We start from the raw sequence: 20,020 nt of genomic DNA, 5'->3' as shown, positions 1-20,020 counted from the left end.
CTGTGACAGCCATTCCGCCACACGCTCTGGTTATGTAACTTAGTTATTCACATGCTTTGGGTTAATATTTTACCGTTCCTCTGAGATCTTTGGAAGCTATTTCTGCATCATTCCAGGACCTGTGCTGGTGTGATACCAGACTGTGGAACACAGTTAATCTAGAGTGCAGCCATGAACTGATGAGCAAAATTCTTTACAGCTGATTATTATTCAGGCCTGGAAAGATTTTCTATTCATGCTGCAGATTAAATGCTGCATTTTCAGTACCTTTCTAAAATGTTTGGCTGTTGGAATTAACTCAGAATTTCCCATCAGAGGTAGTTTCTTGCTTGTAGTTGTGAATCTGAGATTGTAAGGAGAAAGTTGACACTAGTGCCGGAAATTCAAAGATTTTCCCTAGAGAGCAACACATAGGAAAATGGTGCTCAGCCTCACAGTTAAAGGCTTTACATTGGTTTTTGGATGATGAAATTTGAAGAGTTGTCATTTGTGTTGTATGAATCTACTTGTGCTTGCTGCGTTAGTTGAAATTACAAGGAGATAAGATACCTTATGAATGTTATTTATCAGGTTGCAAGACCTTTGAGATAAAGCATTTTTCTGTTTTGTGCCGTCTGACTTGTTGACGTAAAATTTAGAAACCTGCTTCAGCATTAGGATCAAATATGCTCAGATTTACCTTGTGGCTTTGATTTGAACATTCTGGGTGGCAGCTTCACACACTCTCACTGCATCATCCAGGCTAATGCCCTCAGTCCACAGTCCACAGAGGTAAACAATCTGATCTTGTGGCTGTAAGCTGCCTTCCACACTGGCAGGAGAGCCAGGCACTATCTCTAGCACATAAATACCTTGTAACTTGCTTCCAGCTCCTCCTGTCAGCTTCAAGCCTAGAATAATGCAGAGAAAGCATCTTTTGTGGCAGCATGTTTTGAATTTAACTGTCAGTGACATAAAGTCTAGCGGAATAGATGTGAATCATTGAAATACAGGCTGAACAAATCACTGACATTATAAATAACAGTCTTGCCCCAGTAAGATGGGTGTACAAGCTGGACTGAGTGAAATGCCATTAGATGTTAAAAAAAGTATGGAAAAACTTAAATAGTGGTGTCCATCTCTATGTTTCAGTGATTGTGTAGTGCTTTATTTCACCTGATGTTCAATAGTCATTGCAATAGGACACTGAGCTGCATAGCAGCAACTCCCTCATTACCAGAACATTTAAACACCTTGCAGTGTTCAGGAATGGAGGCCTATGACAGCTGAGGAGGTGCCTACACAATGCAAATGACATTCAAAGAATCTCTGAACAAACTAGTTCCTACCTGTAAACAGGATGTTGTACATGAGCAAATATAGCCATACTGTTTCCTGAGCCTACAGTTTTATCTTTGTGCAGTACTCACAACATGCTGCAGAAATACCAAGAACTCAGATTGTAGGGATTTCTTTTATCATTTGTATTGGACAATGTAGATAAAGCCTTGTGTCTGTGGTGAATCAAGGATTCAAGTGGAGATTTTTTGAATAGCAAACTGTAGTCTCAACCTGTGGGTCATCCTTCTTAAACTTTACCTTTTCTTCAGTTTTTGTCTTTCCCTCCAAATACATATTTATGTGTCTCTGCAGGTAGTAGACATTATTATCCAACTACCCAAAACTTAGTATATCAGCAACATAAAAATATGAGACTGGAAATCTGCCAGAAATTCAGTTAATAGGGTGATAATGCAAAAATCAATTTTCCAACTATCTTCATTAGTCTAGTAAGAGATATTAGTCTTCCCTCTTAGGTGTTGCCCGAAATAAAGCTCTCATTCCTTGGTCATGGGTGATCACGAAGAGCATAAAGGTGTCAAGGTCAGTTTGGATCATGCTGATCCAAGACCACAGTTGCTTATGATTCCTTATGCTGTCATTCCTGTCCATGTACAGCAAGTACAGCATTTACTACACACCTAGCTGTCCATCGGCACCCTTTGTGAGAGTAATTTCAGGAATCTCATCTGGCCTACTTGAGGGACGTGGGTCACCGTCAGCACGACCAACCACAAGGTGCAGATCTGGAGGAGAGCTTTGCAGTAAAGTCAGAACTTCATTGCATGGTAAAGATGTGACATCAATTCCATTCACCTAAATGACAAACCAGTAAAAGCATGTCACAGATCTCATTGACCATCATTTACTTCTCCCTCCACTCTGAATTTTGCATATGAACTTAAATTAGTTTTTACTTCCTTTTTATTGCTTTGCTGTGGTATTTAATGTCAGTAAATTCAATAGTTAAGATTGCAGTAATATTTCTTTTTTGAACTTTTATTTTTCTGAATGCAGAGCTTTAATAAAAATAGCTTTTTTTCCCCTTGAAACTCAAGGTCTTGTTGCAAAAAAACAAGGAAGAGAGTCTTAAGCAATACTGAACACAAACATGGCTGAAAAAAAGTTTCATTCTTACATTACAAAGGACATAATTCCTGCATCCTTTGTGTGCACCTATTACCTTGTTACATTAATTCAGTTTATGTAATTTAATTGGGAAGGCATTTAATGTCTCACTTCTCTTGCATTGCTCCTAGATTCATGTTATTTGCCTCCTCATACAATCTATTCAGTCTGAAATTTATCCAACTGAGGTCAGCAGAATAAGATTCATTGTATGATTTATTTACATACCTAAAAAGGTCATAAACTGGATGCTACCAAATGAAGAATGCCAAAACTAAATGACATTGATCTGCAAATATTTTCTCCTCTGTATAAACTTCAATAATTACTGTACCATAATGATTCTGTCTCCCCTTCTCAATCTTCCATCAGAAAGGGCAGGATCATTCAAGATTTCATCAACGTACAGGCAGGTGTCCATTTTGTTAAGAACTACAGAGAATCCATAACCATTGTTCTCTGATTTTGTCAAAGTCACAAAGATCTCCATTTCCTGTTAAAACAAGCAGAAGGTATGTCTGATGTAGGCTTTTCTGTTCCTTCATTAACATCTTCCATTATTTTTATATGCAGGAAGGAATCAGATCCTCAGAAGGTACAACAAGGGTATGCAAAAGGTGTTCTGCCATATCCCAGAATCCTGGAGGTTCATGTGGATTGATTAATAGGGCCTAATAAGGCAGAGAATGCCACCAGGACATGGGATTTGGTCATTTGGAATGTGTAAAGAAAGGCTTGGAGTCCTCTGAGCTGAAAAGCATTGCAATAGCAGGGTGCAAAGATTACTGTTGTTACTGCTATTGCTGTCCCACTCAAGAAAGTGCCTGGAGCCAAATTTTGTCCATGGTGCTCTCTAATTAGTAGGAATTCAGAGCTCATTAGTGTCAGTAGGAATGCAAGATGTTCAGCATTTGGCAGGACTGAGCCTTATATTTGAATAGTAATTAGCACAAGGCTCATAGTTTCTTATCAGGACATTACAGCAATATCACTGTAACAAAGTGATTTTCTGCATGGGCTTGAAACATGGCAGAAAAAACCCAAGTAGCTGACTCCAATTAATTTTAGAAGCTACTAGAGAGCTTTTAGGCCTTCGTACACTGAAAATAATACTGCAGAATTTTGGAAAGTTAGAGAAATAATAAGATGTCAAGAAAAAATAAATATCCTTAAGGAAAATGGTTAAGAATTCTGGAGAGCTGGGCATAGTGGAAGGTCTGCTTTATTTGAAGCTTGTGGATATTCAGGAAAGTTAAAAAAAAAAAAAGTCATGTGGAAATAGCATAGAAAATTAGTTTAAATGAGTGTTTAAGAATGTAACATTCTTAAAATTGTTTCTTTTCCCTTGTATTCTACCTGTTAGTAATTTGGTGCCTATCACATACCTGAGTGCAGTGTTCATTTTCTTCCTTCTCTTCCTCTGGTTCCTCCAAGTCCTCCCATTCATTGTCACTGTCATGTGTCTCTCTAGCAAGCAGGGGTGATGATGAGGGACCACAAACACGTGGTTGTGGGGTTGCAGTGGTTGCAGAGACTGTCTCGGAGCTTCCTCCTCGTGACATTGAGCTGACAGTGAGATACTCTTCATCAATAGGGGTTAGAGAGAGAGTTTCAGGCATACATTTTGTGTTTGATAGGTCATCATGACTCTTATTAAATACGCGGCTGGAAAAGAAAAAGATTGCAGTGCTGGGGTTTTCCTCCATATGCTTTATTAGATGGCCACTGAAAAGTCTACTGCTTATATATTACCTTATTTTCATTTTAACTGATTTACTAGTTATGATATTGAATTGCTGTCTGAATCCTCCAATGGTAGTATATAAAAAAACCCCGTAATCAATATTTTGCAAAGCTACTTGAAAGATTAAAAAGCTTTCATTATTTATCTTTGCAAAATCTTGCACTCTTTTAATTTTTTAAGGCATTAGTTAGTACTTTGGTTGGTTCTCAAAAACAATAACTGGACAATGCCCAGACTATTAATTATTTCATCTTCCATAAACAAATTAATTAACTTTTCTGGTAAGTGGTATTCACATTAAAATACCACTACATTTTTTATATTAGCATTTGTCTTGAAAAAGGAATGCCAGCCACACTTCTGGCTTCTACAGGTCTTTCCTTGGTAACTGCGCACAGACCACAAACATGAAATATAAAGTGGTTCCTGTTTCTTCATGAAAAGTAGAAGTCCTTACTCCTTTTTGTAAGCTTGCCTTGAAGCATATGAGTTGTCCGAAAGACATTAATGGACTTACTAAATTAATTGAATTTAAATTATTATTGAATCTATTTCACTATATTGCAGACGAAGTATTCAGCACTTCTGATGTTCAAATCCAAACTGTAATCATACATGCTGCGTTTAGTAGTTTTGGCTGTTGCCCTTAATGAACCAACTGTGGCATTGTCTCCCAAAAATTTACCATTAAAGCTTGTAAAAATGCTGGAAACACTTTTTTTTTTTTTTTTAAAGTATGTTTTGTTCATATCAATCCTTATTGAAATACTGCTAAACCGCATTCATCTCAAAAACACTTAAAATGGCATGTTCATATCTAAGTCAGCCAGGATCTTTTGCTCTTTGATAGAAGTGAACTGTCCATCATCTCCTAAGAAAATATAGACAACTAAAATGAAAACAAATTGCACGTCCTATATGAAATCACAGATCTCCATAAAATTCATATCAGAAAATTTATACATTTGCATGAAATGTTTTGAGCAGTCGGAAGAAATTTCTTCATTAATCAAAAGGAAGACCTTTATTAATGCCTATTTCCTTCTGGGGATTTTTTATGGTTTTAGCTGGAAAGATTTAAATTGAGATTATGTTTAAAATACTGTTTAAAATGCATGCCATCTTAAACTTCTCTGGCTGCTTTTTAAAAACACAAAAGCTTAACTAAATGATACTGAAAGTGTATCAAACAAAAACATTTATTTCAGAACTTCCTCCTTGGGAAGAATCCAAAACTTTTCTTGGAATTGATATTTTCCCACAATAAACATAGTTTTGTTGAATCTGTATTATCTCTTGGCAAATATGTTTGCTGCAGACATATTTCGGCTGGTTTTACTCTCAGAAGTAAAGAAGCAGATAATTAAGCGGGAACTTCATTCATGAATTGAGTGCAGCTTCTCCACTCAACAAAGAGAAGCTAAAATTATGAATTGCCATTATGATCCCACTTGACTTGCAGTGTCAGGTAGTGCTGTCACTTCCCAAAGACTGGAATGTGTGTCTGGGGCTGTGCTTGATGAGTGTCAAAAGTAACAAAATTATTTCAAGTGACTGTGTGAAGAAATAGAAATTAGTTTCTCAGTAAAATTACTAAAGCTGCAAGTTAAAGGCCGCTAGGAGACTTTTAATTTGTCTTTGCATCAATTTTTTCTGTTCTGATAATTTATAATTTTTTTGCTCTGGGAAAGATGATGAAAATGGAATGGATTGTCTTCTGTGTGACAGTGTCTGATATATCCAAAAGAGTGTAAGAGGAGACTGAGTCCATTTGCATTATACTTTATTGTATAATTCCTCTGGCTCAGCGGTTCTCTTGGCTTCTAAAGACCAGAAAACAGAAAATAAGGGTTTTTTTCCTCCTTGATCACAGTTTGTCTTCTGAGGGTTTTTTTATTTCCTATGAAAACATTTGAAATTAAAAGATCACACAATAAGAAAAACTTATGGTGCCTATTTAAGTTAACTCTGAAACAAATTGGAAGTAAAAGATCATACAATCAAGAAAAAAGTACTTGTTTCCTATTTAGTTGAACAAGACTCTTCCCACTGATTTCAAATGGCAACCAGCTTCAGCTGAACAGCATAAATTATTACAGTGGTGCAGAACTCTTACAAGTATCTTGCAATGCAGACATATGCAAAATTCTAATAAGATGAGAGTAAATAGGGAAGGCAGATTAGGTGAGTCAGAATAAGATGATAAAATAAAATCTTCACTAATTAGGCGTGATTAGAACCTAAGTGATTCACTTTCAAAATTCTACGAGTCAAAGGAAGGCTGCAGAACAGATTTCAGTATTCCCTACCTTTTGGCCTGTCCTAATTCACAAGGTGAGTAGCAGTTCTGCTTCACTTCTTCCTCTAGGGAGTGGAAGACTTCAGAAGTGGAAGCTTCTTGATGAATCTTCCAAAGATGCTTATAGAAACTCTCTCTGGAAGTTGGGAGTTTCTGTATGGGTTTGTCTTGAAACTCAGCTTCCTGCTCTTCATAAGCTGAGCTGTCATCCTCAGGAGGCTCACTGAAATCTTCTCCCAGTGGAGAATCGAGGCAGTCTTCGAGGTCTGGAGAGGTGCTACTTCCCTCACTGGTAGATTGATCCATACTGTTTCCTGCCTCTGTGCTGCCTGGCGTTTCTGCCACAAAGTCCTTAATTGGAGATGGTGCTGGAGTCTATGAAAATAACAGAAAGGTTAGTGGAACTCCTTTTTAATCTCCTATCTTTGCTCCTTCAAGAGAAAAGTATTTTGAAAAATCAGTATTAATAAGCTTCTGAATGGGAAAATATCAAATGGTAGCTGGAAGAGAGGAGAAAAAATAGGAGATACTCTCTCACCAAATAACTCTTTTTTCTTTATGCTTATTTTTCATGTTCTACAAGAGTGCCAGATCACTTTTCCCAATGAATTATTTCCTAGAGGTTCTTTTTTATTATTTCTGTTCATATCATGCCTCGATTTTGTGTCTATATTCTCTTCATTCCATAGAAGTAATTTCCAGACTTGACTCCCATGCCACTGACCATAGAAATCAGCCAAGGGCCCACTGCAGCAGAGCAGCAGGAGTCAGTTTGTTATCTGGAGGTGGTTCCGACTGTCATTTCTGTCTGCCTGTGGGTGGCTATAAATCCTAGTGGGACAGGCACCATGAGTGGGCCATTCAGAATGGAACAAGAGTAGTACAAATGCATATTCATTATAAGAGTACTTGTCATGTGTCCATGAGATGTGTTCAAGAAGCAGCAGTAATAATGCTAGCACATCTAATGTTTTAGTCTCTGCAGTGTCTACGGTTTGGTTGGGGTTTTTATTGTTTGTTTGTTTTTGGTGGGGTTTTTTTTGTTGTTGTTTGTTTTTTCATTTTGGTTTTTTTTGTTGGTTTTGTTTGGTTTTTTGTGTTTTGTTTTTCCCCCTGCAGATTCTGCTAACCATTAATAAGAACTTGAAAAAACAGTTGAAACCATTATTTCATTTTTTAAACTTCATTAAGAGATAGTCTGGATAGGAAAAGTTCTTTATTTTCTTCTCACTTTGGGGAGTTACAGTACCTGCATCTGAGAATATCTGCAGTTTCTGGCTGAGGATCTGGTAGAGCATTTTTAGAAGCACCACTAGAAGAGGTGCTTGGGTATGTGCTGTTTCGCTCCAATGACAGTACAGCGACTCAAAAGTTGTTGGACTGGGATAAGTGTTTCACATCTGCCAGATTTATATTATTTTGGTTGCTAAAGAAATATCAGTTGAACTCTACAGGTTGAATTGAAACCAGGAAGGGAAAGCAATGGAATAGAGGGCCTTGAAAACAGGGAAGGTTGCCTTGTTCAAGACTGGATAGAACACGTAGCAGAGTCTTTCCAGGTTTACAGAAGCGAGTTTCTATGAGAAGCTTTGCCTTACCAGAGCAATCTGCTCTATTTCTGGAAGAACACCTTTTGGTGGTCTGCAAAGTAGCAGTGTAACTTCTCGAGGAGCTCCTCTCAACAAATGCAGGACATCCTAAACAGAAAGGAGGAATATTTTATTTCTGATGGAACACAGTTTGTCATACATGTCATTTTACCAACTGAGATAGAGAAAATTTTTATTGTGAATGCTACATTTCTCATGTTTGGGCCTCTCAGCAGTATCTGAGTAGTCACCACTGAAGTATTGTTATATAAGTGGACCATAGTTTATATGTGAACATGTATCTAAAGTAAACTCAGTTCTGTTTAGAAACTTCTGTTTCACCAACAGACACATAGGTTTAGGTTAATTAATTTTCTTTTCTTGAAGAAAACAGAATTTTCAGGCGAATTCATTCAAACCACATGTGGCAGTAACACATCCTTGGTCAATTATTTCAGCATAGCTCCCCAAACTGCCATATTCCAATGAAAAAAATAAATCCACATGTAGGCCATTACCATTTAATTTCTTCATTGAGTATAGAATTTCTCATTCCAGGTTAAAAACTTACACAGGACTTACTACTCTTGGTAGAAATTTGAATCTGGGGCATTATATTTAGCATGACATTACAAAGCACAAATGACCACAGGGGGAAAATTGTTCCAAAATTGTTCATGCATAACAGCAACAAAGATTCCAACTAATTAACAACTGGTGTGCATCTAACAATAGAACTCATACATTAGTGGTAGAAACTCATAAATTAAATAGCAGAAGAAATTCTCTGTCAGAATTAATTTAGAAAGGAAATTCTACATAGGATTTCTAGAGCAGAATCCTACATAGAAATCAGATTAATTATATGCAAGTTCTGCCTCCCTCTGGTGATAATTAAGTTTAAATGCATTGTCTTTATTAATCTGTTACCCATATGGAACCCCAGTAATAATACTTCCTGCTACCTGATACAGGAGCCCACGGAGAGGTTTCCCATTCACAGCTAAAATGATGTCTCCAACTTCAATTTCTCCATTCTCTTCAGCTGGCTGCCCTGGAAACAGTCTTTTGATCCTAACAATAGCTCCTCCAAGGTGTTCGCAAGCATCTCCTTCCATCTGCAGAACACTAAATCCAAGGCCTCCAGAATTCTTGGTTAATTTCACTTCAAATGTATTGTCTGCTCAAAGCAAAGATTGGAAAAAAAAATGGGAACCATGACATATGTACCTCCTAAGGAGCTGATATAAACGATACTCTCAAAATACCTTTTCCCTGCATGCTGCAGAGGTAGATCTGCTGATAGTAATGTCAAAAGAAGGTTTAGGCGTTCCTGTATCTTACATAAGTCTTTGAAATCTCGCAAGCAGAATAGGGAAAACTGGAATCTATTTCACCATGTGTTCACAGTCTGGTACAAGCCCATAAAGGAAAAAGCTTTTGTACCAACATAAAGAGATTCACATGCTATCTTTTTCTGACATCCTTCTGTAAGTGTTGCAGAGATTTGACTATTCTGCATCTTCCTGTTGTTAGTTTAGGTCCTGCACTAACCGGCATAAGCTAGAATTGGAGCTCCTGCTCTCTCCAGTCAAGAATGAGAGATCAGGCCTCTCCCAAACACCATGCTTGTAGCTGAATTCCAGTGTAGAGGAGTAACTGCCCCGTGGAAAAGTATGGTTCAGACTCAGTGTTTATGAGGCAACCTTCAGTAAAAGATACAGCATTTATTTGTTGGCTAAATTCTGTGGAAGTGATCTCTAAATCTTCTGCTTTTAAGAAATTAAGTGATGGCAGTCTCCAGTTCACTCCAGCTTCATCACTGTCACAGCATCAGCAGTTGTGCTGGTGAGGCTCTCTCTGGGTAACAACCTGGCCACATCCACAGAGCTGCTTCCTGCCCGAGAGTGCTGTGGAGTACAGACAGGAGTGTCCCCTTGCCAACCCAATCTCACAAAGGCTGAGAGATTATACTGCAGTATTTGTGATCATACTACATATTGAGATCATACTGCAGCATTTATGCCTAGGATAAACTCAGCTATACCTACCCACTATAACTCTATGTACATCAGAAATATTTTGTTCAGAATTGATTTTTGATAATGTCATTAATATTGAATATTATAATTTTATTCAGTATAGAGCTTTTTCCGTCCAACCCACAGAAATCTCATAGAATTATTTTCATGCATTCCTTTCCTGCACATTGTAGGAAGTCACCCTGAGTTCCTTCTTTATCACTTACCATCTGTCAAAAAGCAGCAGGCCTTGGTACCATCTGTGAGGAATGTTGCCACAGAAACAACAGCACACTGGTCCTCCTTTTTGTCATTAGCAGTCAGACATGGCTCTGCCAGTTGGTAGTTTCCCCTTTCTAAAACCAGGTTGGCAATCTAAAACCATGATGAACAGGTTCCAGTTACACAGTACACAGTGAGTCCTAAGTCTTTGTACTTTTCTGTTTAGAGGGAAGGGGTTGGAACAGAGCAGGGGCAGTTCTTTAGGCTAAGCTTGGCTACTGTGCTTCATACTAAGTCCAGTTTAGTCTACTGCGTATCCTATTGATCTCTGCTATTGTACAAACCTGGCCAGATTTCTTAAGGTGTTCCACAGCCTGTTTGTGTGTGATGCCACAGAGGCTGATGCCATCTACTTCTAGAAGACGATCACCTGAGGTAAAAACAACCAACAAAGAACATCAAGTTGCTTTGATGGTTCAGAGGGTGTAAACCTTGAGGCTGCCCACGTTACTATAGGTCTTCATGCTTATATGTGTCAAATTAATATTAATTCATAGGAAAGCAATACTGCTCGCTGTACAGCATTCTATAACTAGCAGCTAAAACATTCCAGGGTATTCTGAAAGTAAAAGCAGTGATAGCCTCTGTTATCACAACAACAATAATGTCAGAGTCACTAGCCTGATGGCAGCTACAGAGAGTAACTCTACAATGTTGGTATGAGGCTTCTGGTTTCTCAGTGGAATCCCCTACATGTAGTACAGGGACAGGCTGAACAATGATGGACCGTATATTACATTTCACAGTTGTAAGACCTCCAATCCCAAATGTGTTTCATTGTCCACACTAACACTGAGTTCTACAGCGCAGAGTTTTATTGCCAGACATGTTACCTATCTTTATTTGTCCGTCCTTATCTGCTGGCCCCCCGGGAATAATTGACTTCACATATATCCCACCATGACGCACACTGGTGTTAATTCCACCCTGCAAAATATGCCCACAGATTAGAGTCTTCATATATTCTTCCCGTGGTAAAAATCACAGCAACTTACACATGCATTACAAAGTAACTGCTCCAGAAATCACTTTTTTCTTTAAATGTTGGAAAAAATGGAAAGAGGATATTACTCACAAATCCCATCTAGTTAGAATATACCTCCATATGCAGTAATCTTCCTTTATTTTCTCAGGAAAATGCAATGTATTTCTGTGTGACTATATAAAATATTTACTAAACGTTCATAAATTTTTCCCTATGCTCACATAAGATGATCTTGCATCTTTCAGTTATTCTCTAGCCCAGCTTCTAAGCTGTGCAATATCCATTCTGCAATTACTAATCTTTCAGACAATATATAAAGCATGGACCTGAACTTGGGCACTCCAAGAAATTCCAGATTAAACTAAGAATCATGTTCTGTCCATCTACATCCCTGGCCAAATTTAGATGAAGAAAACATCCCTTAATTTCTTCAGTAGGCAATGAAATGGCTGTTGCTTCCCATTCCATTTCAGCAACGACCATAAAGACATCTCAGCCTGGAGGGGTAAATTCAACTTAAATAACTAGGAGAAGGAGTTATTACTCAAATGTGGCAGACAGTTTTCACTGCTGCCTTCTCTAGTCCTCCCTGACCAAACTCCTCTTTCTTGTAGATCTTGTTCTCAAACTGAGTAAGGACAAAAAGGGTTTGTACTGCCACATGCTTTGTGCCAGGACACCTCTTCCACAGATTGTGTGGGTAAGAACCAGGGAATGAGCAGAGGCAGTACTTCATGCATGCTAAGTCAATCAATTGAACACTTTGGTTTTAAGTGTGCCATGCTAACAGTTTCTGTTATCAGCCTATCTTCTGTCTTGTTCTCAGTCATGTAACAATTTGACAGACACAATGAAAGATTAAAAGTAACACTTGCAGTCACGCTGATTCCAAAAGTCCCATCTTCTTTAACAAGATCCACCGTGTAGATTTCCTTTGAGTTGATTTCTGATGGAGATAGTAAGTGGGAAGAATCAGGTGCCTGTCTCAAAAATAAAAACTTTAATGAGATTACAGCATCCCAGTTTAAAAAGAAAGGGGTGAAAAGGAAGTTAAAAATAAAAGAAGACAGAATTTCCAGAAGATGTAAAGGGTTTGATCCTGCTGTCACAGTAAACCTGGAGTGATACCATTTATATCCCTGATATTATTTGAAGCTTATGCTAATGCTACTCAAAATGCAATCTGTTTAATGCACATAACCTGAGTTTATATAGGGAGGATGTCTAAAAGTAGGAAATTAGACACAAAATGTTCTGTGACTGGTTTGAAAACTTAAAAGATTGCAAGAAAATAATCAAAATTTTGTCCCTCCACTGGAAAAGGAAGGAGAATTTAAAAAACATTTTTTAGAACACTTTCCCCATTTATTCACATATTCCAGACATGTCTATCATTTTGACATTTCCAATGTAATTTATTCCAAGGTTTCCTTTCACAGTTACTTTCCCTTCTACATGTAGCTGGTATGTTGTTATATGCTGTGTGCTGGGTGTAACATTACTGAGCAACATCAAAATCTCAGTTACCTCTACATCCAGGCTCTCAGCTGAAGGAACTGGAATTCTAGGGCCCAATTTCGGTGCTAAATTCCAGGAAAGAGTTTTCTCAAGTTCATCTATATTTGTGTCCTGTTCTTTGGGGAGAGCTGTATGACAATCCTGAATCTTTTTTCTCCCACTGCCTACACAAGAGATCTCAGATCCACTAGTGCTGTTTCCTCTTGATTGATTCTTTTCTTCATTTAATCCTTCTTCATACATGTCTGTAAAGCCATATCAAAATGAGGCACTGTTGAATGCAAATAGCAAATAAACTTAAAGAAAAATGTTGTTATAACCCAGCACAAGAGGACAAAGTAACTTCCTATTTCAACTGATTGTGACTTCAGATCTATAAAATGAGTCAGTCACTGTGAAATGGAGCACTGCTGTTATAAGTGTTCAGAAATGTGTTTGCTTCATTACTGCAGAGGACTATGACTCTGTCAAAGCAAGAAATGCCAAAATTCCTTTAATGTTCAGCAATGCAGCCATAATAGATTTTTTCACACTGATGTAGCAGAGACATCACATGATACCTACTAGAAGTTGACTATTTTAGCATATAGTTGTTCTAACTGGCAGTCAGTAGCAGGAATGTAGTACTACATCCCAGTGCCTAATAAATATGTGTCCTGAGTTAACTATTGGCATCCCATAGCCAGCAGAGACATTTGCCTTTATACCTTTGGGTTGTGAGATGATGAGCTCTACTTCATCAGGAGAGTTCTGTATGATTTTAACTGCAGTATTAAATGAAACACCCTCAAGGCTAATATTATTCACAGAGATGAGTCGTCCTCCTTAAAAAAAAAAAAGATAAAAATAAGACAAAGCACATATAAATAAGGAAATAAATCCAGAGCAGCTAACTTTAAACTATGCAAGTATTTTAATTCTAATTAAAAACTAAGGAAAATGACCTGGTTTGATATTTCCAGCTCTGTCTGCAGGTCCCCCAGGGATAACTGAAGCGATAAAGATACCAAGGTCTAATTTTCCTACGTTTTCTCCTCCAATAATTACAAAACCTGCAAAAATGAGATAGCATGAGAATGCAAACACTGGCAGTATAAGAAAAGATGAACCTTAGGAGCACAAAAGGCTCTTACTTCAATGGCATAAGTTTTATACATGATCTGAAGTATGGGGAGCTTTGATTTACATGGCATCAAGGTCTTGAGTTTGGAGAGCTTTAAACTTAAATTATAATTAAAGTGTGCTGGTGACTTTTGTCACTATTTAGATATAATTTCCCAAAAGCAATGCTTTCCTGGCTTGCTACTTTTAAAGACCCTGACTATGTTCTTGAAAGAGTCATGAACTAGGTGGACCTGCAGCATTTAACACCTGCAGGAGAGAAATGGTGTAAAAGCTCATTAGATAGATTTGAACATCATTCTACATCATGCAACCAGGAAACCTGAGGTGGGCCATGTAAACTTCTAATGTAAGAGATCTAAGAAGATTAAATCTCTTGTTAAGTAGTTCAGTTTTACTATCCTAACTCTGACTATTGCAGAATATATCCTTCTCACTGGTATAATAGTTGGGTTTGGGATTAGGATATTACACACAGACCTGCACCATTTATAAATTTGATTTTTAATTGTATTAATGGTCATCTGTGAAACCTGATGGTTCTCTTAACTCATCTGCAAGAACCGGATACAGTGTGGTTAAGGTATTAGATAACAAAAATATCCAAATAACAATCCAAGAGTTAAGAAACATTCATGTTAAGTTTGTGTAAACATTTTTCACCCCCACAGACACTACCTGTAAGGTCTAAGATAAATAAAATCAGTACACATGTATTTCAGATGCAAAACTAAAACCATGTTCATTTCATTCTACTCTTAGCATTTGATTCCCTTGGTCTCTGTGGCCTTAGTTAATCCTCTGAAAATAAAATGGTCTTGATTTATGTGCTTAGTCCTTTTCAGTCCTGGAAATTCTGAGTCCTTCATAAAAATTGGTACTCTTACACTGTAAGAAGAATAAATGGAGTGAAAGAGTTTACAGTCTTGCCCAGCCTGAGTCAGCAAGTATCACTCTTAGCACCAGGATCTGATAGTCCCAATAACAAACATAACATTTATATTCCTTACTTACCAAATCCATTCTTAGGGTCACGTTTTAGGCTGACACAAATGATTTCTCTTTCTAGACCACTTAGTAAAACTTCTTTTTGGGTGGCTGGTGATCCAGGTGCTGCAGAAATAAAACAGCTAGAATAGATGTAGATTAATGCAGGGACACAGTAGATTCATGTATTATGCAAAACTGGAGCTTCAAAGATATATTTTTTCCTTGATTTCAACATTACTGTTACAGTTGAATCAATATAATTCTGGATGGAAGCTCAAACAAGTGTTCAGAAGTTTTCATTCTTTAGAAAAACTTATGTGCAGAGCTATGCAAGCTCTCCTACAATGTTCCTTTCTGGAAGACTATATATATTTTTTGCAATGTTTTTATTAAGATTAGAATATTTAAAGAGTCAGGCCTGTAGTGCCCATTGAACCTGAGGATGATTTGAACACAAAATCTCCTATGGGCTCTAGCCTTGGTCCCTGTGGGCCCTTTTGGCTCCGAAGGTGCAATCCAACCAACACTGATTGCAATGGTGACCTCTGCAGTGTTAACAGTACTTAACATTGTGCAACTGCCACAGTGTGCTTAAAGTACTGTTCTAATTTTAAAATGGCCTAACCAAATAAGCATAGCTTCATATTCCGTAGATTGGCTCCCCATGTGCATGCAGTCTGGCTTCTGATAGAAAATTAGATATCCAGTCCTTATTCCAGGAAGTGTCATGCAAGTGCAAGAACAGAGGAAAGACCTGGAGCCTGTGCTGACTCATGCATTACTTACTGAGTTGTAGATCTCAGTTGCAAACCAAACAATGACCTCTGAGCACAGGGATATTGTCCTGTGCAAGAGTCTCTGGGTGTACTGAACTACATCTCTGTAGAGCATTAGGCACCATTATAGAATCATTTTATTACAAAGTCCCTTACCATTGAACCTGATGGAAAGTGGGAGTTAAGGGGAAGAAAACAGCTTGTCTTGCTAAACTCTGGATTAATTTCCAGGACTAGAAGTAGAAAAGGATAGTCTTTAATCTGTAAGTTGAATATATGGTGGTCTCCTTCAATTGAAACTATAAATATGGAAGGGTACTGTCTCTCTTTATTATTATTATACTCACCACTGATTGTGTTCTGAGTTGAATGGATAGAGAGGAAGTCGTAACTCCTTTGATTTCCGTTCAAATTGATGTGCATTTCTGACTGGGATAGCCCTGATACAGATCTGCACGGCAGGAAAGGAAGACTGTGTTATAATAAAAAAAAATCAGCAATGGTATTTAGCACTCTTCATTGTCATTAGTCTGTCAGAGCCAACCTGGGAATGCACAGGTTTATAGCCTTTCAATGAGTAGTCCAGTTTCTGGGACATGTTTCATTTTAGGGGAGTAGTTTATCCTTGCCAGCATTTGCTTCCAAATAACAGCTGCTATTAGACCACTTGTATCATGACTGATTTCCCCCTGTGTTTTGCTCTGAGCTGACTGCAAGCATCAGGAAAACTCAGCATAGCTTCACCATGATTCATTTAGCCCTGCTGTCCATTTAGACAAAACCATGTCTGAAAGTTTTCCTGGTAGTTCATGATCTCTTTGGCTCTATTCTAACTCTTAGTATTCTAAAAGGCACTAGAATTCGTCAAAGGCCTTGAGACTGTGCAGTTATAGCAACCACCTACACAGGTGAATGTACCAAAACAAAGAGGGAGAAAGAAGTTCTTGCACTGTTCCCCAAGATTTGCACATTTGGACATGGAGGAATCAGCTAGGTATTGATCCCTCCATTCCAGCTTCTGCTGGTTTTTTAGTTCACATACTGTAATTTCCATAGAAGATACACAGACATTAAAGATTTTATATTTATTCTCCCTCATTTTTATACCTCCCCATAACCCAATTAGTGGTTTCTTCCTGAGTCTGGTACAAATTTAAATGTCACTCTTTTTCAAGTTCTTCTGTTAGTCTATTAACTTCCTGCCTGCATTTGCACTACTGCTGGCACCATGGAGCCCTAGGCCTCTTGGTGTGACCACAATAAGAACTTAAAAAAAAATAGTTTATGTCTAAGTCTTCTTACACATGTTCAGAGAAAAAAGCAAACCTACCTGCCAAGATTGCTTTTGTCTCTAGTCCTGTTGTTGGTTTCCACACTGAGGTTATCACAAGATTTGCTCATCATCCCAGCAGAAAGGTTTTCCAGGTTTGCTCCATAGAGCACATTCTCTGAGCGAGACAGTCTCTGAATAAGGGCAAGGTGCTCATGCTGAGCTGCATATGCAGAATTTGATTTGTCTATTTCCACAAATTTACTGTCCTCTGAATAAGAAGCGAGAGAGGGGAAGAAGCAAAGACAAATACACTGATATTATCACATCTTTTTTAGCTCAAAGGAACTTTAAATAAAATCTTTTGAATATGTCAGAAAAAAAGATTGACATTACAGATACATTTGTTCCTGTATCCTTGAGGACACCTAGGCCTTGGGGTGAGTAGGAGTTTTCTTTCATAAAAAGTATATGCTGCATTTAGGTTTAATTTCTATGAATTATACTACAAAGCCACTTTCCGCAAAGGCAGATGAAATGTACAACCCTACATAATTTAAACCTGAATATTTCTGTAAAGTGTATTTTGTAAATGATTGGTGTATGAGAAACACCTGTCTTTCAGAGTCTGAATTATCCAGGCTGGTAGTTTCTTGTCCTTCACAGGCCTTCCACTCAAGTGTGTGCATATCTGAGAAGACAGGAGCTCCAGTAACACATGCTCTCCAAAGTTCAGAAGGACGCCAAGGAACAGAGTGATTTGCACAAGTGAAGTCGAGTGGGGACCGTCTTGGTGGCAACACTTGCTATCCAGTTTTGTACCTTTCTGTGAAATCTACTACTTGCTTAATGAGGCCTGAGCTCTGCTGTATACCAATGTGTCCTCTCAAAAGATTTCATGTTTCTGAAACAAGATGGTGTTGAAGGTGACATTAATTTACTTAGGTTCTCAACGGGTGGGCTGGTGAGGGAACTTGGAGGATGGAAAGACAGCGGGCAGTTGGAGACACATTGGAAAGTAAAACAAAAACTTGGCTTCGTACAGGCTAGCATAAACATGAGCTTAAATTCTGCTTGTACCTAACAGCTAAACTCCCATGTGTTTTCCTAACAAATGGTAGCCTGAATACAACTTTCTAGAACGCTACTCTGCAGCATTAAATCCGGGTTCCCTCTTTCCTCAGTGACTTTGATCAGAGGCATTTCTTAAGGCATCAGAAGGCTTAACTGTCCAGAGTATTAGTGCAGCCTGGGAGTTGCCATGGTGATTCCAAAGTAGAGGGTTGCTATCAAGTTTTGAAGTGATGGTGACTTACACATCTGAATAGTGCAGCAGAAGCAAAAGCATGGAGAAAGAGCCTCATAATCTCTTACAGCCTCACTGTGGTGGCAAAGGCAGTATGTTGAACTACTGTCTGTCATTGCCTTACTAAGCTTTTTTTTCTGGGACAGCAAACACACACTGAACCCCAGAACCTGTGGTCACATGGCTCGTGTAAGTCTGGCTTGTTTCAGTGATTTGGTGTACTCGGGTTATAATTTTCATAGTTCTCAATAATTTGATTCTGTTATATATGGAATGTAATAATTTTTTTAAGGTAAATTAGCACAAGCAAATGTGACATAGGAAACTTTAAGATGCACTATTAGCACTCATTTGAAAGCAATAAAGCACAGTCCCGCTAAATTATGTTAGAAGCTATACATGTCAAGTGACAAACAGTGCCTTGAACTGAAATGCCATCCTAGGGCCTTTTTCCATGGTAACAAATTTGTGCAAGAATTTCAGCTTTCATGAAATAATTTTAGTGGTAAGGAGGCAATATATCAATTATCCTGTTACATGCCATGCTAGTATTTGTTGCCAATACTTTTACAGTTTTACTACAGAAAGGAGTGTCCCAGTGGGTAAGGCATGACAATTGATTCTCCTGCAATGACTCACCAGGTCAAACACTCAGGGGTTGTAAATGATCATGGTTCTGTTCAAGGCAGTGGATGAGCTAGTGAAAACTCATGTTGCTCCACTGAAGTCAAGAGTGATGACTTTTGTCAGCTTATTTCTTATGTGCCTCAGTTTTCCAATAATAATCCCCACCCATCTTTACAAAACATGCTGAGAACTGTGGGTGAGATGTGCTATGTACCTGACCTGGGTTGAGCAGAATCTTGTCTTAGAAAGTATGGAAAATCTGAAGCCTGAGGAGGTACTAGTCATATCTTCCACAGACATGGCAAAATCTAAGATAAGAGCTGCTAGCAGCTGTGTAGTCAAGTGGGTATGACTCATGTGCCTCTGGTTTAGTGGTTTTATCTTGGGACTGAACCACTGGGTTGCATCCCTGTCTTATACAAAATGACTAAGTTCATCTCCAGCATATCTGGGCACTATTATAATTTTGTGTGGAACATTTTTCAGGTTACATTTTGGGTAAGTCTGATCTATTTCTTCACAATTCTCAGCAGAAGAATTCTCCTGAAGGGAAGTGAAATCCTGCTTATTTCTTTTTTAAATCTGAGTATAGCTGCATAGTTGTTATCATCAGAGAACCTCTCTTCACCCCCTGCACAAGCCTACTCACATGCCAAATTAGACTCCTCTAACTTTCAGCGTAGCAGATGACATTATTTTCTAACTGAAGCAGAGTGAAACTGAGGTAGCAGGTTCTAATTCTCAGATTTGCTGAATGTACCTTACCTAAAACACAGTCTTGTCCTATGGCCCCAGTAACAAAAGTGCATTTATACCCCACCTGATGAAGTTTGCCGAAGTTGCCTAGAATTCATCTGTGCATTGAATTTGTGCTGGGCAGAGCAGAGGTCCAGTAGGTATTTACATGTCTTCGCTGTATCAGTAATGAAGGTGTGTTTCTTGCCACTGAAGCTGCTTTCAATCATGAATTTTTTCCTCTGAGGGGGAAAAAAGCATCAGAGCTTGCTTCATAGATCAGTCATTACACTGAAGCACTGACAGTT

At 38.2% G+C, this 20,020-nt stretch overlaps 2 protein-coding genes across 9 annotated transcripts in view; one reads left to right on the top strand and one right to left on the bottom strand.

The window, feature by feature from the left end:
• The window catches only part of MAPK8 (mitogen-activated protein kinase 8), a 178,433-nt gene that overhangs the window by 76,719 nt on the left and 81,694 nt on the right, over positions 1-20,020 (top strand). The gene's annotated exons all lie outside the window — the stretch shown is intronic.
• FRMPD2 (FERM and PDZ domain containing 2) overlaps positions 1-20,020 on the bottom strand; it is a 71,474-nt gene that overhangs the window by 19,539 nt on the left and 31,915 nt on the right. For 4 of the 8 annotated variants that reach the window (XM_020583837.2, XM_019292250.3, XM_020583835.2 and 1 more), the window contains exons 16-33: positions 19,798-19,954; positions 17,105-17,315; positions 16,122-16,225; positions 15,023-15,121; positions 13,831-13,938; positions 13,594-13,710; positions 12,896-13,131; positions 12,244-12,348; positions 11,217-11,310; positions 10,668-10,753; positions 10,329-10,476; positions 9,046-9,260; positions 8,090-8,188; positions 6,502-6,866; positions 3,834-4,113; positions 2,783-2,941; positions 1,962-2,136; positions 680-890 (exon numbers count right to left, since the gene is read on the bottom strand). In XM_020583837.2, coding sequence (XP_020439426.2) covers positions 680-890; positions 1,962-2,136; positions 2,783-2,941; positions 3,834-4,113; positions 6,502-6,866; positions 8,090-8,188; positions 9,046-9,260; positions 10,329-10,476; positions 10,668-10,753; positions 11,217-11,310; positions 12,244-12,348; positions 12,896-13,131; positions 13,594-13,710; positions 13,831-13,938; positions 15,023-15,121; positions 16,122-16,225; positions 17,105-17,315; positions 19,798-19,954 — 2,969 coding nt within the window. Of the gene's footprint in view, positions 1-679; positions 891-1,961; positions 2,137-2,782; positions 2,942-3,833; positions 4,114-6,501; positions 6,867-8,089; positions 8,189-9,045; positions 9,261-10,328; positions 10,477-10,667; positions 10,754-11,216; positions 11,311-12,243; positions 12,349-12,895; positions 13,132-13,593; positions 13,711-13,830; positions 13,939-15,022; positions 15,122-16,121; positions 16,226-17,104; positions 17,316-19,797; positions 19,955-20,020 lie in introns of those variants that run through there. The other 4 variants (XM_020583834.2, XM_020583836.2, XM_039553650.1 and 1 more) reach the window with 4 other exon arrangements.

This window comes from Corvus cornix, chromosome 6 (assembly GCF_000738735.6).
Source record: "Corvus cornix cornix isolate S_Up_H32 chromosome 6, ASM73873v5, whole genome shotgun sequence".
Lineage (NCBI taxonomy): Eukaryota > Metazoa > Chordata > Aves > Passeriformes > Corvidae > Corvus > Corvus cornix.
Note: the sequence above shows the minus strand (reverse complement) of the source record. Positions and strands in the feature narration are given on the sequence as shown.